The sequence below is a fragment of the Clytia hemisphaerica genome, unplaced genomic scaffold (genome assembly GCF_902728285.1).
Source record: "Clytia hemisphaerica strain Z4C2 unplaced genomic scaffold, Clytia hemisphaerica genome assembly, whole genome shotgun sequence".
In the NCBI taxonomy this organism is placed as follows: Eukaryota; Metazoa; Cnidaria; class Hydrozoa; order Leptothecata; family Clytiidae; genus Clytia; species Clytia hemisphaerica.
In genome coordinates, this window is record NW_027103852.1 from 144828 (window position 1) to 161900 (window position 17073).

The 17073-nt window shown below is 34.9% G+C and overlaps 1 protein-coding gene across 1 annotated transcript; it reads right to left on the minus strand.

The window, feature by feature from the left end:
- Nucleotides 1-775: 775 nt before the first annotated feature.
- Nucleotides 776-7730, minus strand: LOC136807892 (carbonic anhydrase 2-like). Its single transcript, XM_067064509.1, has 9 exons — nucleotides 7648-7730; nucleotides 7172-7207; nucleotides 5632-5874; nucleotides 4306-4403; nucleotides 3913-4008; nucleotides 3550-3619; nucleotides 3038-3195; nucleotides 1415-2125; nucleotides 776-1083 (listed from the first exon to the last, which is right to left on the minus strand). Exons 1-8 carry the CDS (start codon nucleotides 7694-7696, stop codon nucleotides 1934-1936), a joined length of 942 nt encoding a protein of 313 aa, XP_066920610.1. The 5' UTR covers nucleotides 7697-7730; the 3' UTR covers nucleotides 776-1083; nucleotides 1415-1933.
- Nucleotides 7731-17073: the final 9343 nt, after the last annotated feature.

Genomic DNA, 17073 nt, shown 5'->3' on the forward strand with positions numbered 1-17073 from the left:
TTTCATTTTCTCCTATACCTCCAAAAATGGGGCAGAATCAGAATCCCCCTCCTTTATAAATTGGGGGTGGGGAGAGGACACTATGGCGATTTTAATGTATGGGTAATTCCCCCTATCAAACTTACTTTGATACATCAAAAGTGAAACCGTTATTACTGAACACTATTACGAAAAAAACTTATTTTGCAGTTACTTCACGGATACAATCTGTCTCTCCTTCTCTTCAAGAAAAGAATCAAAATGGTTCGAAATTGAGAAAAATGGACGTCGATTCAACAATTTGTTAGATGATCGATATCAACCGATCACCTATCGATACTGTAGATTCATTATCGGGGAAAAATTTATTACAATTTATTACTTCCAAGAGGCAATACACGCAATTTTATAACATCACGAGACTGAAAATTGGCCAAAACCTGAGAACAAATTAAGAACAATTGGGGAGCCTCAGATTATAGAAATTGCTAAAAAGGTCTGATTTGAATTGAAAGGGAACTGATTTTAAACTTATTTTAATTTTTGAAGTAAATAAACTAAGTGTATAATGAACAGCGTAACAACATTGAAGGCTTAAAGTTTCAAAAAATTAAGAACAGCAAAGCCTCAGAGTTTACTGGTTCTTATAAAAAAGCTTTTATAGGGTAACATCACTTTTGCCTTTTTTTTTTTTCGGGGGAGGGGAGGTTATAGCCTACAGAGGGGCTAATAAAAAAGGTGGTGTGTAGTTGTCTCCTTTTGAACTATAGAGTTCTCGATAAAAGCAAAGACATAATGTTTTTAATTTTTATCTCATCTAATAAATGAGCGAACATAAATATACAGCCTAGTTACTAGTAAGAAATAAAGATAACCTTAGAATGTGTCAAATAGAAGAGAAATATTACTCGAAGAAAAATATTAACTTTAAATTTCAAAACATTTTAAAACTTTAATATTCTAAATTTAAAACAACGTTATCGTTAAATTCCATTCAGCAAAACAATTGGCCTTTACGCTAAGAAAATGATGAAGATTTCACATAGATCATAAATTCTAATTTTCTCCCCTGTGTATTTTTTCCTGTTTTTTTTATTAAAACACCTAAAATTTGGCCGAGCCTGGATGTGCTTATTTTTTTATCAATTTTCAGCCTAAAATGTTCTTAAATGCGTTCTTAATTTTTCAGACTCCTCTAAATCGACAATATCATGCAAAATAAAGAGCACTTAAAATTGGTAAAATTTGGACAATATTTGACTCTCGATTTTAGAAAATCCATCAGTTCAGTTAAAACTGCTTGAAAAGAGGAAAAAAATTTAGTTCCTTGTCATTTTTTTCCAAACTGAGGCTGGGCATGTTCTTACGATGTTCTTAATTTTTCGACGAATTTCAGCCTCAATGTTCTTATAAACTAGGTTCTAATAAAAAAAACGTGTAACAGGAAATCAAACAAGAATCGTAAAAGTGCAATGTCCTAGTGCAATATATACAAAGTGTAATAAATGGGTACGAGTAAGATACTAGCACAAAGATTGCTTATTACTAAATCAAACCAAATATCTTACATATACTAAGTTTGTCTAAAATTAAACTTTTTTTTGAATACTAAGAAATAACAACGAGTACAACGGTTCTTGGTGTTCGAGGGGTTTCAGGGGGTACCCGATTCCGTAATTCCACTTATTCTTTCCCCAACTTCTGTGAAACCGTCTAAAAAAGGACCGAAATTCCGCCACCGGATTCTTTAGAATTCTTTAGAATTCAAGATTCTCTATTACTGCAATCGAAATAGTCTAAAACATCCCTAGTTTTAATAATAAATGATTGGTATGCATAATAATAATAATTCCAAATGAAATGTTCATCTAGCTTCAAATTTTGAAACTGAAAAATTTTTTGTTCAAATGATATGGAGGTTGTTGATGCATTTTCATAGGCGTGACTGTTTAAATTAAAAGAAAGCGTAGGCTATTGGGAGAACTGTCATGAGCATCATTGAGAATGATGACGTAATGGTAACGCCACTTCCTGGCACATTGGTTTCTACCGTGCGTTGTTGTAGTTTTTGAACAGGTCGGTAATTGTTGACAAGGTCTTCGTTTGTTTCCCCTTTGTTGGATTTCAATTCCAAAAATTTCGACATCTAAATTTAACAAAAAGAAGATATGGCTAATTATAAAAACTTGTATGAAATTTGAAAATAAAGAGAGAAGTATATGTAATTTATTTTGATATAATCTAACTGCAAAATGTATCCTGATCACTAAAATGGTACAGTCGAGATACAACTTTGTTCGAGTTAAGAAAACTTCGGACTATGGAGTAAGGTATTGTTAACCGAACTAATTAACGGACACTCTAAAAGGCGGACACCTCTGATTAGCGGACAATTTTATTTTCCCCGGCCGTTTCCTAGTCAAATCCTCATTAAGAAGTTTCTAAAAGGTGGACACTCAATTAGCAGACCCTCTGATTAGTGGACAAATTTTGGCCAAAACCCATATCTTAGCTCTCCAATTAGCGGACATTGAATATCAAACGGTTCACAGACGTCCAAAAGTGAAAAAAATATTTTTAGATATTTTTATTTCAAGCACTTATTAGTCTTATTATTCAAATTATTTCTACAAATTTCCAGTTTTCCCTCGACCCATTCAACGGTGGTGGGCCAAAGAAATCATAAATCACTGATTTTCTTTTTATTTGTTTGTTAAAAACTAAATTGTTGCGTTTTAATAACCTTTCTCTTGTTCTTCTATGGCCTAGTGTCTGCAGATAAGTACTTTATACTCCAATTTTGTATTTTCGACACCCTGGGATGGCCTAATTTCAAAATTGGAGCACCGATATCAAAAGTTTCTAAAAGGCGGACACTTCTAATTAGCGGCGGACACTAACCCCTTTCCCCAATGGTGTCCGCTAATTAAAGGTTCCACTGTACCCTACTGTACTTAAGTTAAATTGAATTAAAAAGTTGAATGTGTCACTCTATATTTTATTTTAGTACGCGATGACACCCTCGTCCGTTATTTGTGCGATACACAGCGGCTGTTACCTGATCTTGTGAAATTTCAACTGTTTGGCTGTTCACAATCCAGGAAACACTTTCGTCACATGTGGGCGTCGTCAGGGAGCCTGGGTAAGAATATATTCTGTCGGGCACCTTTGAAAGCAATGTGTCGAATTTGAAATGGGGGATGGTAGTCGTGTTACCTGAAATTTATGAAGAAATATTGAAAATTTATTTGGCTTGCCGTTGACTTTATTAACTAAATGAAGCATTCAACATTTTATTATGAAATCAAGTCTGTTCCTAAAAAATTGAATTGATATTCTGATATCGATATTTTTTGACGTTAGAGAGACTATTTCCACAAAATATCCGGGCTCGTAAAAGCTCACAATCTTAGATAGTTCTTCAAACATTGATCTCATAGTCAGAAAGTTCGAAATAATTAATTCTTGGGATGAAAAGATTTCCCTTTTTACAGTTCTAATTATTGAATCAGGTTAAGAAGTAGTATTAGAGTAAGTTTTTATCATCCTTTTAGCATTAAGTAATCTAACCTTTGTACTTGACTTTTTCGAACTGTGGAACGATCTCCTGGTAACCAGCATTGGCGGATGATGCAAAGGACTGTAGATATATGTGATTGTAGTATTAAGTAGTAGTACTAAACTTTTGGTTTGAAATTTATTAGAATATTAAAAAAAAAGATAAGAGAATGGTGAAACTGTCTGTTAGTATTAGTAATCATCATGAATTTCGAAATTTTTCCAATTAAATTTAAGCTTTCGCCAAAAGTCAGTCTTTGAATTGTCTTTGAAACTACATCATCTCTCAAATGGACAATGTATCTATACTTATTAACGAGACCATTTTACAATCTGATTTTAAGGATATTTCATACAAAATTACATCATATTTACCTTTAAGAATTGTGCATAAACAAGCAAACCACCTTCTTCTGTTTTGGCTTCATTGAAATTGTTAAAATCATCTGTGTTATAATGGACAAAATGTACCTACGACGAAAATATCAAATCTAAACCCCTTATTTTAGTATACCTTACTTCATTTCTTACAGACGATTCTGAAATACATTTCACGAATTTTGATATGACCGTATTTGATTGATGATAGAAAATTGTAAGAATGTAACAATATGTCCACCAGTGTCATTAACTGATTTGCCCTTCTGAGTTATGGCGGATATTCGTGACAAAAATTGGGAGTTTAGGAGGTGGTTAATATTTAGCCTGTGATCCAAGCTAAACTTTCAATATGAAATTAAAAATTATATCAAATTGTTCACTCTTTACCTCGACTTGAAAATGCTTTCCGTCGATTGTATGCTCAGAACCACGTTTTGAATCCGAGCCCCAATGGAAATGGAATTGTACTAATTCATAAGTCTTCCCTAAAGAAGAAAAAATTTAGCCCATCCTTTAAATGATACACTAATGAGCCTTTACGTCACAGACCCGATGGACCTCCGCCCACTGGAAAATTTGGCTAAAATGCCGTCCCCGATGGGAAAAATATAATTTCAGCCCCACTGGGAAATTGACTTTCATTTCATCCCCATCGAAATTCAATTGCACTCCCAACCATCCACACTGGATTCTTTTAGATTGGAACAATAGAATTTCTATTCCTATTAAAATTTCGATATATAAATTTTTATCCCCGCTTTGCAAAAAAGCTGAACTGGGGCTGTGAGACAAGGGTGTCAAAGAGGATTTGATTTGACCAAAGTGATCTCAAAACGTCTGAAGTGAATGAATAATCCAATTTCCGGGTCCCACCCGAGGTTGCTGCGTGAGCACTCTAACTCGTTTTATGAAAAATTTGCTTTGAACACACCTGGTATTATACCTTGCTTACTGGGTCAAGGGTTATCGTTTGTCATGGTTAGATTTACCTAAAAAGCTTTTACTTTACGAGAAGCCATCCTCAAGCTTTAGCAACTTGGTTATATAAAAAATGTACAACGTGATCTTAAATGCAAACTTTTATGTCATGTTGCCCTTGGAAGGTTTTTTGATGAAACGTTGTAAAATCACTTCGATGAGAGAGCCACTTATTTCCTATCCAAAACACAAAATTAGAAGTAAAATCTATCACCAGGTTTCGAACAATGTACCACTATTTTCTCTGAGATGAGAAATTCTCCTCTAGCCTTACAGACTTTAAAATCAATGAAGTCGAGAACCCCGCAATGGTTACGTTGCATTGATTTAGGGCTTGGTTCCAAGGAAGAAGGACTCTAACCCCGGGGGGGGGGGCACTTAGGCGAAATTGGGTACGGGGACGTGCCGCTGGTCTGGGTCCCTTTTTGGCTCTGAAGATATCTGACAGGATCCAAAATTTGCTGATTTTCATAATGTGTTTCTGACAGGGTTGACTTTTGGTAGTTTTTTACCATTTTTAGCTGGTAGAAATTAGAAGTATTTTCAATTTTTCGTCTACTTTTATTCATTTTAGCCACTTTTCAGAGTGGAAATAGGAAAATTTATCGAATTTTCTCTCTGACAGGGCCCCAAATTTACCAAATATTCATATCTGACAGGGTCCATTTTTCATACTCCAGCGACACGTCCCCGTCGGTTGTTAAGGTCATTGCCCCCCCCTGGACTATAACTTACCTTTATATTTGATTTGAGCTTTAGAGTCACTAGATGCATATTTTGGCGTAACAACAACTGTATGCCCGTTATTCGAAATTATCAAGTTAGATGTAGCATGTGCAACGTCATAGTTGATGAATTCTGGTGTGGGTAAACTTGCGTTATATTTGGTATTGTCAACAACAATGTTGATTGGCGATTGCCTTGAAGAGGATGCAGTGTCGTTACATTTTGGAAATCTTTTTCCCCAATCAGCTGGTCCTGTAGAAGATTTGATAATCTTTTTAGAATGTGGAATTGACCTTTCCATTTTATATAAATAGAATCTTTTGTTTTCTAAGGGTGTTTGAAAATTTTGCGAGTTCTCCAGGGAGCATCCGCATAATTTCATATTTTTCAGCTTAAAAGGGTTTTTCCACCCCCTGTATGGATATTTAATGGAACACCCAAATGGATTTTTATTCGATATCTACCCGCTACAAAATTTCAAAGGCGTCTTTAGACTCAAAACAAGAAGCCGGAGCGGCGTGAAGGTCCAGCTGACGTGGCAATAACCGAATGTCGTTCGTACCGGGTTCCTTAAGTGACGCAAAAAAAATTACTTCCCATCCTCCACTCTGAGCTTCTATTCTTTGACACTTTCTTTGTATTGTTAAGTTTTGAAAGTTTTTGATGCATTTCCCGAAATTTCGAAACTTTTGCCGCTGATGGGATTCGAACCCACTATATACAAAGCACCTATGATTAGAACATCCCCAACCCTAGCCCTAACCCTACCTGACCCTACCTGAAACAACCCTTTAATCTAACCGAGAAATTTGACTCTACTACCAATTCAATCCAAAACATAGGTCAAACATCGCGCGGGTCGGCGGGGTAAAAATTCTAGATCGGTGGTTGGTTTAGCCTGGACTTGTTAATTTATCGCGCGCACAGGCCCCGACAAAGACAAAATCTTTTCTATCAGTTGCTTTTTAAAGGTCCATTCTGCTACGCGCTGGACCAATTATCTAGGTTACTTTGCAAATACAACTTCAACTTTATCATTCGACAATCACTATACAGGCTTATTAATCTAATGTTTTATCTAATGCAAACCGTGGTGCAGTTGTAGAGCATATGTCTACGGTTCGCAAGGTTGTGGGTTCAACCCCTAGCCGGGTCATACCAAAGATTTTCAAAATGGTACTTGATGCCTCTCTGCTTGATGCTCAGCAATTAAGAGAAGGATCAAGAGTAAGTGGAGAAATCCAGGGAGAAAGAGTGGTGCCCTCCCCTACCTTCGGGTAGATAGCTATTGAAAGAGGAGCCTTCGGGTCGCCTCCGACTGCGGTTGCAGACTTACTACTTACTAATGTTTTGAACGGAGACTTTGGAGACTGTGTGTATATGATGAACCATGGGAGCCTAGCTGGTACACAACGTTGCTTCAACGTTTATCTAATGCTCGCAACATACATCTAACGTAAGATGAACCTTGGAACAACATGGTGTGCTAGCTGGCAAGGAACATTAAGTAAATGCTCAATATTCAATGTCAAATGAAAATGAAAGATACCGTTATCGCCTTCAGCATTGTAATCCCATTCCGATGCTGTTGAGAAAAATAAAGAAGATGAAAAGTAAATCAATAGACAGATTTGGCACTTCATCAAGCAAACCCACGGGAAATCTTTGATACTTAATACACCTTTTCGACCGTAGCCGCCAATTACCGCGCGGACATTTTTTGTCCGTTGACCACCCTAAAATCGTCCCAGTCTATTTTTTGCACCTATAGACAATAGAAAAAGGTGTAAAAAAAGGATTGGATTGAGTTTAGGGGGAAAGAATGCCCGCTCGGCAATTGGCGGCTACGGTCGAAAAGGTGTATTTAAACTTATTAGATCTCTGAATCAGTAATTTTTTATCTCTTCAGCTTATTTCTGCCTAAAAAGATAGGCCTTCATGATTAGAACTTAAGAATAAAGGTGAATTTAAACTATCTACAAGATCTTTAAAAATGGAAATTATAGGTAAGAAAAAACATCAAACCTTGACTTGTAGCAAGAAGACACGACCCAATAAGCAATAACAACTTCATTTTCCAATCAATTTTATTTAAATGTCTATTTTACAGACTGAAAGAAAAACAGTATAAATATTTTATTGTTAAACAAAATTTTGTTTTTAAAGTTTCCCAATCAAAGCTCTCGTTTGGACTATCTGCTCTACCTGTGTTGAGTATATTAAACATGGAAGAAAGATGACCTTCTAAAAAAATAATTACAACGACATCGTTTTACGTCAACTTTTTTATCAAATTCAGAAAAAAAAAATCATACCTGAAAAATGTAATGGAAAAAATAGTCAAAAAAGGTCCCGCCTAAATCGAAATGAACATAAGTTTCTTATTTTTAAGTTATTAAGTTATTTAAAATAACATTAGTTCCATGCCTATGTTAATGCTTTTGACTTGAACTTGTTATTTAGTCATTCCAGAGATATACAAGTTGTTGCATATCACCAAAAATCGACAACTTTTTCTAACCTATCAGCTTTTTTTTCCAAAAAAAAAAAATCACCTGTAGCTGTACCCTCCTTCTTCTGAACATATTTTGATAGATTTTTTGTGAAAATTTTGTCTGAAAAGGGGAAAAACTTTCTTTTTCGTTTTTTTCTCCTGGCTATATTTATATTATCCAGGGCTGTTATTATCAAAAGCTATTGTAAAGAATAGAATAGAAATTTTGATGGACAAAGTATATAAGGATAAAGGGGAAAAATAATCCTACATTTAGACGGGACGCCAAAATTTAATCATGGAAAATTTGCGTTCTTCAAACTTTAAAACTCAATTTTCCAATTTCTTTTTAAAGTTAAAGTCTCCAGATGGTTTTAATAAAAAAATTGATTCATTGGTATTTGGGGCCGTCCACATAGTACGCGTATAAGGGGGAGAGGGGGTCTTCTCAAAAGCGTACGCTTGCACAGGGAGGGAGGGGTCAAAGAAAAATGTACGTACGTAGAGAAAAAATTTTCATAGCCCCTTTTTTGCTTATTTTCTTTGTCGACTTTTACGCTTCTTATATGCATCAAGGAAAATAAAAAGTTTCTTGATAAACATTGAGTTTCATGTATGAAATAAAGGTCCGAAAGAAACGATTTGAATTCGAAATTTTCTTCAACCGAGGTGGTGGGTGCATCTTATAAAAAACGTGTAGATTTTAACAAGTGACCCTTTCTATACATACATTAAAGTCCCTCTAACTCGAACCGCTATAAGTTATAACTCGAATGTCACCTTAACTCGAACAACTTTCCTCGTCCCTTCAGTTAACAATGCCTTATAAACCTTACTCCATACCTCGAATATTCCTTGAGTCGAACAAATTTGTGTCCCCCGTGCATGTTCGAGTTACGGAGACTCCACTGTCATGTATTTTAAATTATATGTACAAGTCACCAAATACTTTGGTTTTCGTTTTGCCTTCACCAACCACCGCCGCAACTATCCCATTCAGAGTTCACGAATCGAACGATCAACAAAGTTTTACTATTTTTACCGCCTCCTCTATGATTTCCTTTACAATTTTTCAAAATCCTCTTTCTCCGTCTTTAAGTTTTGACCTTGGGTTTAACCCTTTTAATGTAATTTACCTTGATTTTATAAAAGCCGGAACAGATTTCTACGAGGTCCATTGGACTTGAGATTTTAAGTCGTTGTAATAGGATTAACGAAATTCTTCAAACAACACCACGATTTAAAAGTTATACATGGTTGGAAAGAAAGCCGTGAGCTTTTCAAAAAAAGATCTTTTGAAAAGGAAGATGAAAAATCTATCATTTATTGTTGGTGTCACAGACTTTATTTTCTGAGTGCAAACCCAGCTGGCACACAACGTTGTTACAACGTTCATCTAACGTTATATGGACATTGCGAACATTAGGTAAACGTTGAAACAACGTTGTGTGCCAACTTGGAATGCTAGTTTTTTATTATATCAAAAAGAATGTTTTTCCATATATACGTTACCTACACGTTTCTTAAAAGAACATCCAAAATTTTCGAAGCCTTCGGATGTTCTTAACTTTTTGAGTTTTAAGCCTAAAGATGTTCTTAACACGTTCTTAATTTGACCATTTTGTGAATATTTTGACCGTTTTCCTAAGAAAAATAGGGTGATGTTCTTAACTTGTTCTCGACATTTTGGCCAGCGAAGCTTTATGTTCTTATATAGTTTGTTCTTATAAAAAAACATGTACTGTAATTCAGAACATCTTCCAGGGGACTGGAAATAGGGGTTATTAGCGTTCATTTTCTAGGCGGAATAGACTTAAATGAAAAAATAAACCGAAAATATTAGGGTCTTTGAAAATATTTCAAAGGAGGGAAAATTTAATCAAAGTGAAGGAAACTTATGGTAAAAAATTATATATTCGTAAATCTCCTTCATAACTTAATTTAACAAGTACAAAGCTTATGAATAAAGATTGGATAAAAACAAAATGAGAAATATGGCTTCTGGCAAGTCAGTTAGTATTAAAAACTTAAAAGGCAAAAAGAATGCGAGGATTTGATGGCCAAAAAATTAAGAACAGGTTAAGAAAGCTTCAAAAATTTTGATGTAAATTTTTCCAATTTTTCCAATTTTTCCTCTTTCTTAGTCCAGCTCAGGTCAGGTCGCACAACCCCGTTAGCTTGCAACCCCAATACCCCCAGATATACGCTTAGGATCTCTTGTTAGATACAAAAAAGAAACTAGCCAAGTCATGCCAAAACAAAAGAATCAAAACAATGTGTTGTGTCTGCGTAAAATTTTAATTCAAGATCGATCCCATCCCTCATTTGTGCATCCCATATATCAAAACATATCAGAGGGGATGCACGCAGCCTACTCTCCAATGGATAATAAGCCACATTTATTGGGGGCCATTGGGTCATTAGTGTCTAATCACAAGCAATCTTTTGTTTTTTCTAACCAACGATCTCTCCTAATCTATCTTACCATCCAATATGTATTTCCTCCACCTTGGCTCTCACCTTGAAACACATGATTTCACCTGGTACAGTGGTATAATACATACTACGATAAAGTTGAAAGACACTAGCAAAGAATAATCTGAAAAAAAATTCAGCCTTAAACTTCATACTGAAGATGTGCGTGGGAGAACATTTACACAAAAAACTTTTTGCTGCAGAAAAATAAACAAAATTTGAAGAATTCTTTAAAAATTCCTTTTTTCCAAAACTTTTCCACACTATTCCACAACCTCTTCCTCCCCTAACAGTGTTCTGGGTCGAAAAAAATCCTCAATGATACGAATTTCATTGACCTTAGACTTTCAGACCCAAGGCTTTGCTGACCAAAATACTTAGAACAAGTTAATACAAAAGTACAAAAAAAGTTAGTACAAAACGTTGTTTCAACAACTTTTTCAACGCTACTTACTTAGTGACGATGGATGGATGGACGTTTTGTGCCAACCAGATACCTAGGTGCTGGATATCTTGATTTGTAAAATACACGTTTTTTTTTTATAAGAACAAACTATATAAGAACATAAGGCTTCGAGGCCCAAAAATTTAAGAACATTCTAAGAACATTCTAAGGCTTTGGAGACTTAAAAACATGCATTTTCTTAAGAAATTATATCAAAATGCTCAAAAATGCTGAAAATAAGAACATTTTAAGAACACTTATAGGCTTCAAATCCAAAAAACTAAGAACATCCGAAGGCTTCGAAAATTTTTCACGTTCTTATAAAAAAAACACGTGTAACGCATTTTCGAAAAATCTAAAATAAAGTGACTATGGTAACAACGACAATCTCCAGCTCAAAATAGAATGTTTACCATGAAAGTAAATACACAACTGCTAGCACATGCAAACAGATCCAGTGAACAGAAATGAAAAATCTTGTCTCTAATATTCAATATGGTTAAGATACACGCTTGTGTCACAGACCCGCAAGGACCCCAGTCCCACTGGAAAATTTGCCCCAAAAATACCCCACAATTTCATCCTCAACTGAAACTCGATGGAAAAAATTGCATTACAAAACCATTCCCACTGCAATTTTTGAGCAGGGAACAATAGATCCCCATTTGGATTTTGATAAAACTTTTCATCCCCACTGATGGAAAAAACTGCCACCGGGGCTGTGTGAGACGAGGGATAGATATGATTCAAGATAGACGCTGAGTTTATACTCAGTTTACCAAAGATAAACCTATTTCTCATGTTCAGGGGGCTGTACTGTTTTCCCCAATTTCAAAACAGCTTTTAAATAATTGAAATATACTGAATATAACTGATTGCGGTCTCTTTCCCTATCAAACATTTCATTAGGGAATCCTGAATTATTAAACGAATCTAACCTTGATCAGCATAACCGTCAGTAGATGCGATCAATCAACGTATAAATCCAGCCAATTCACACTTAAAACAGTCTTCTCAAAATACCGAATTATTATTGACCCTTCAGAAATGAAATCTTTCATTTTTGCACAAATAACATATATTTTGATTTCGAATGACTGGAGAGAACTGACATCAATAAAATAATAATAAATATTTATTTTGTTATTGCCATACGTCAATCGAAATATTCAATTTCTTGCCCCCGTTTCGGATTTCTCTCCTTTACCCCAAAGTTTTGTTTTCTCTATAAATGCGCGATAAACATTTGTTTGCAAATTAATCACAAAAATAATGTGAAGCAATAATTTTTGATAAGAAAGCAGCGGATATTCTTTTGGCGGATCAAGGGCTTTAAAAAAGGCCGATGTTTCGTGGTCAGCGTAAAAATATCTACACATTATATGGCTGATTATCCAGAGGCTCATCATCAAAAACTTGCGGGGTTGCAGAGAGAGAGTCATTTGAATTAAAACCATTCTTGATGATGAAGAACAAATCAATATTCAACGGTTAATCAAAATGTACCGTGAAAAGCACAGGTCGAAATCATAATATCGACGCTGTGCCGACCAATCTAGATTCTATTCAGCGCGCAATCAACGCAGAGAAGAGTAACCATGACGACCATCCAAGATCTTGGATGAAGTTCAAAGTTGATATTTTTATTCCCGTCGTTGAAAACACAACTCAAAAATCTCATCAATGCTTTTTAAAAGAGTCAGTGATAGAGAATCATAACATAAAGTTTGTATATTATTTTATTATTATTCAGTGATAGAGAATCATAACATAAAGTTTGTCTATTATTTTGATTCAATTAAAGTGACATTTGTCCATAACTAAAAGTTTAGTAATTACTGTAATACATTTGGGGATCATGTAAAAGATTTCTTTTGAAATCTCTCAATAGACGATATCGGCTTTCCGAATTCTCCCCGAATGATTACCCATGATGCATTGTGCAAAAAAATTCACGGACAATATTGACTTTCCGTGAATTTTTTTGCGCAATGCATCATGGGTAATCATTCGGGGAGAATTCAGAAAGCCGATATCGTCTATTCTTTTTATCCAACCTACCAAACAAAACAAATATTTGTTAATGAACACACCCGTTTTTACCGAAGAAAATGTTTAACAGCTAAAAACAAAAATGATGATAAAAATCAATCGATGGAAAAACTCGAGTACTGCCATTATCCGAGCTTTCCATATAGGAGCGGCTTATCGAATTACTTCGAATAAACAAACGCCTACTTTTAAACACCCCCTCGATTAAACGTCCCTACTTTCACGAAAGATTTTCAAAAACGCCCACTCAAAACAACGCCTCCTAGAATAAACACCCCTTCGTAGAAATTTAAAAGAATTGAAAAAAAACCCAGGCCGTCTATTGATAAGAAATGGATGAATGCCAGCACCATATTGTTAAGTTCTTTCGATCATTGATATGAAATTGATAACGAGGTAAATACCAAAAATAATCGTAAAATTCTAACAAAATTAAACATTAATTCTTAAGCTTCCTATAAAAATCAAAAAAGAAATTCTCTAAAAGCTAAATTTCTTTGAAACGGGAAATATAAAATCTCATAAAATTGTAAATTTGAATTCTCATTTTAGATTACCATTACCATAGTCTCTACCAAACACATACAAAAGCAGGAGTAAAGCTATTGCCCCAAGCATTAAAGAAAAGATCTTGACATTTTTGGTTTGGTACACGTTTCCAACGATAATGAACTTGACATAGCCTGTACCAAATATCTTTTTAGAGCTGAACGATTATCAAACTTTCTGTCTTGGTGTTGTAAGGTTTGATACAGGCTAGTTATGATATTTGACCGTGTGCAAAAATGATGTCGATACCTAAAAAAAGCATCATTGAGTTGTTTTTATTTGTGTACACTCTGGTTACAACGCTGTAAAAAAACCTCGTTCTGAATTTCTTAAAATACAAAATTTAATTTCATCAAATTTCTGCTCCTTATTTCTCACAAAAAGCGAATGCACAAAAACAGAGAATAAAGAAGAGTGTCTAAGCTATGAATGTCCGGCCGTCCAAAAACTGTAGACTCTCGCTCATTCCAACTTCTATTATTCGAATCTTCCTATAATAGTTTCCTTCAAAGAGAAACCCTCTTAAGATACTTTCTCGAATCTCTCTGTAATTCGTACAAATAAGATTCCCTTTTCGAGTTCGAATGCATACACACATGATACAGTGAGTACCCCTTACTAGGGTTGTAGAATGAGGGGTATGTGTGGACGGGACCTCCGAAAACCGACCCTTAGAGAGACCAAATTTTAGTGAAAAAGTGACCCTTAGAGAGACTTTTTCGAAAAATTATCTCTGATTTTCAAAAATTTCCTACCCTTAGTGGGGACGAGATGGAGTTTTTACAAGCTTTTATTTGATTTGATTGGTCGTTTACCAGTAATAAAACAATTTTATTACTTTTTCTAAAGAACGCGTCATTTTTATTACTTCAAATGACCAATTATTAAAGTATCTTATAAAATCTCCATCTCATCTGCCTTAGTGAGACTTTTTTGTAATTTTTTCTCTCAAAATCAAAATTTTTTTCTAAAAATCGTGATTTTTCCGACCCTAAGAGAGACTACTTTGAAATTTCCTGATTATTGTAACCCTTAGAGAGAGTTTGAAAGGTGAAAAACCCGACCCTTACCGTCCGTACATACCCAGCACCTATTTTTGCCTAAGTACCCCCCCCCCCCGGGATTGAGTATCATCTGTGAAATAAAGGTCCGAACCAAACGATTTGAATTCGAAATTTTAGCGAGTTTATGTGTTTGCACTTTTGAGGACGGTAAAGTGACTGAAGCGATTTGGAATAACCTGCAGTTCTGTCCCGCAAAATCGAGGACGGTAAAACTGCTGATCCGTCGTTCTCGGCTGGTTAGGATCTAGCCAAATTGGAACTTTACCGTCTCTGTCGCTGAAAGACACACTTACATAAACTTACTCTTCAACCGAGGGGGGGCTGAATGAAAAAGTACGTGCTTATCAGGGGGTTATAGCCATTTGCATACGCTTGCGTACAGGGGGGAGGGGGCACTCAATTTTCGACATTTTAGTGTGTACGTACTATGTGGACAGCCCCATGCCAGAAATAAGTGGTGGTTGTTATATCTGAAGTCTAAAATTTGAGAAACACCAGAATGGTGTTACTCTCTTGTCCGAGGCTCTCATTTCGACCTTTATAATTATAGTGCATTTTGAGAAGCCTAAAAATTTGCCCTTAAGGGCTCTGACCATAGTCGGGAAATTGATTTTAGTACTTGAACATAAAGTTATGTTTCAAAAATTATTTTTCATTCATCAAAAAGAATTTTTATTCATCAAAAATTATTTTTCATTCATCAAAAAGAATTTTTATTCATCAAAAATTATTTTTCATTCATCAAAAAGAATTTTTATTCATCAAAAATTATTTTTCATTCATCAAAAAAAAATTTTCTTCATCAAAAATTATCTTTCATTCATCAAGCAAAATTTTTCATCAATCAGAGTTTTTTAGTCATTAAATATTTTTCATTGATCAGAGAAATCAAATGTTTTAAGCAGCCTATTCTTTATGTAAATTCACATATAAACGACATTTATCTTATAATCTAGTGTTACGTGGTTATTACATAAAATGTTACATACAAGTATTATTATACAACGATACTACAAAGTTCCCACATCATGACCTGAGGAGGGTACTAGCCCGGTGGAGGCACTCAGGCGAAATTGTGAACGGGGACGTGCCGCTGGTCAGGGTCCCTTTTTTAGGCTCTGAAGATATCTAACAGGGTACCAAATTTACTTATGTCAACAGTAGTACCTGATGATAGGGTCGTCTTTTGGTTATTTTTTGACTTTAGAAAAACTTTCAATCTTTTGTCTACATTTCGTCATTTTTGCCACTTTTCAGGGTGAAAATGGGAAATTCTTTTCGATTTTTCTACCGACAGGGTCCCAAATTTACCAAACAATCATATCTGACAGGGTCCACTTTTCAAACTCCAACGGCACGTCCCCGTCGGCCGTCAAGGTCATCAATTTGTTATATTACATGTAGACCAGGCTACCTAATAGCATGAACCTAACTTTCATATATGTTAATGAATTGTTTTCTTTGATAAATGAAAAACATTTCTGGTGAATAAGTATTTTTTCTGATGAATACAATTTTTTACTTGACGAATATAATTTTTCATTTGATGAATAAACTTTTAGAATTGATCAATGAAAAATTTAATTTGATGAATAAAATTTGTTGATGAATATCGGCTGCGTTTAGACCAACTGGCATTTGTAATTTGGCATTTGCTCATGAGGGATTCGATTTTAATAGCTTTTCCATTGTATTTTCTGTCATGGCATTTAAGGAATCGTCTTTTTAGAGTCATTACTGAAAAGGTGATTCCCTCAAGTTCAACTTTGACAGATCAAACAATGAAAAGCATGGAATTTCTCAAAAACTGCAGTCATTAAGACTGAAACTTTTTGCCGTAGAGCTAGGCTATGGCAAATCTTGCAAATTTTACAATCTATAGAAAGAACTGAATAAAAAACGTGCAAATACTTTCAAAAATCAAAAATGTCATTTTTTCTCTTTGTTTTGGTTCCTTTGTTTGATTTGAAATGCCAGAAAAGGGGATTCCTTTGCTCAAAATGGCATTTCAAATACCAACGAAATGCCAACACGCTGGCATCATTAGGCATTTGACAAACCGAACAATTGCGCGGAACAATAGAATTCAAAAGAATACTGCAAGCAATTACAAATGCCAGGCTGGTCTAAACGCAGCCATCGACACCAGAAACCAACCATACTTTAACACTTTCAACAAAAAATATTGCCTTTATAAATTGCTTTTTAATAAAATCCCTTAAGAGCAATTAAGAATTCAATTGCAAAAATGACGTTATGAACTTTAAAAAGACGTTGATAATATGTTGCATCACCTTCTTTTATAAAAAGTGCAAAGTTTTAATGGGTAATTAAGCTTTTTGTTTCGAAGTTTTTTCAAACTGTCAGCAAAG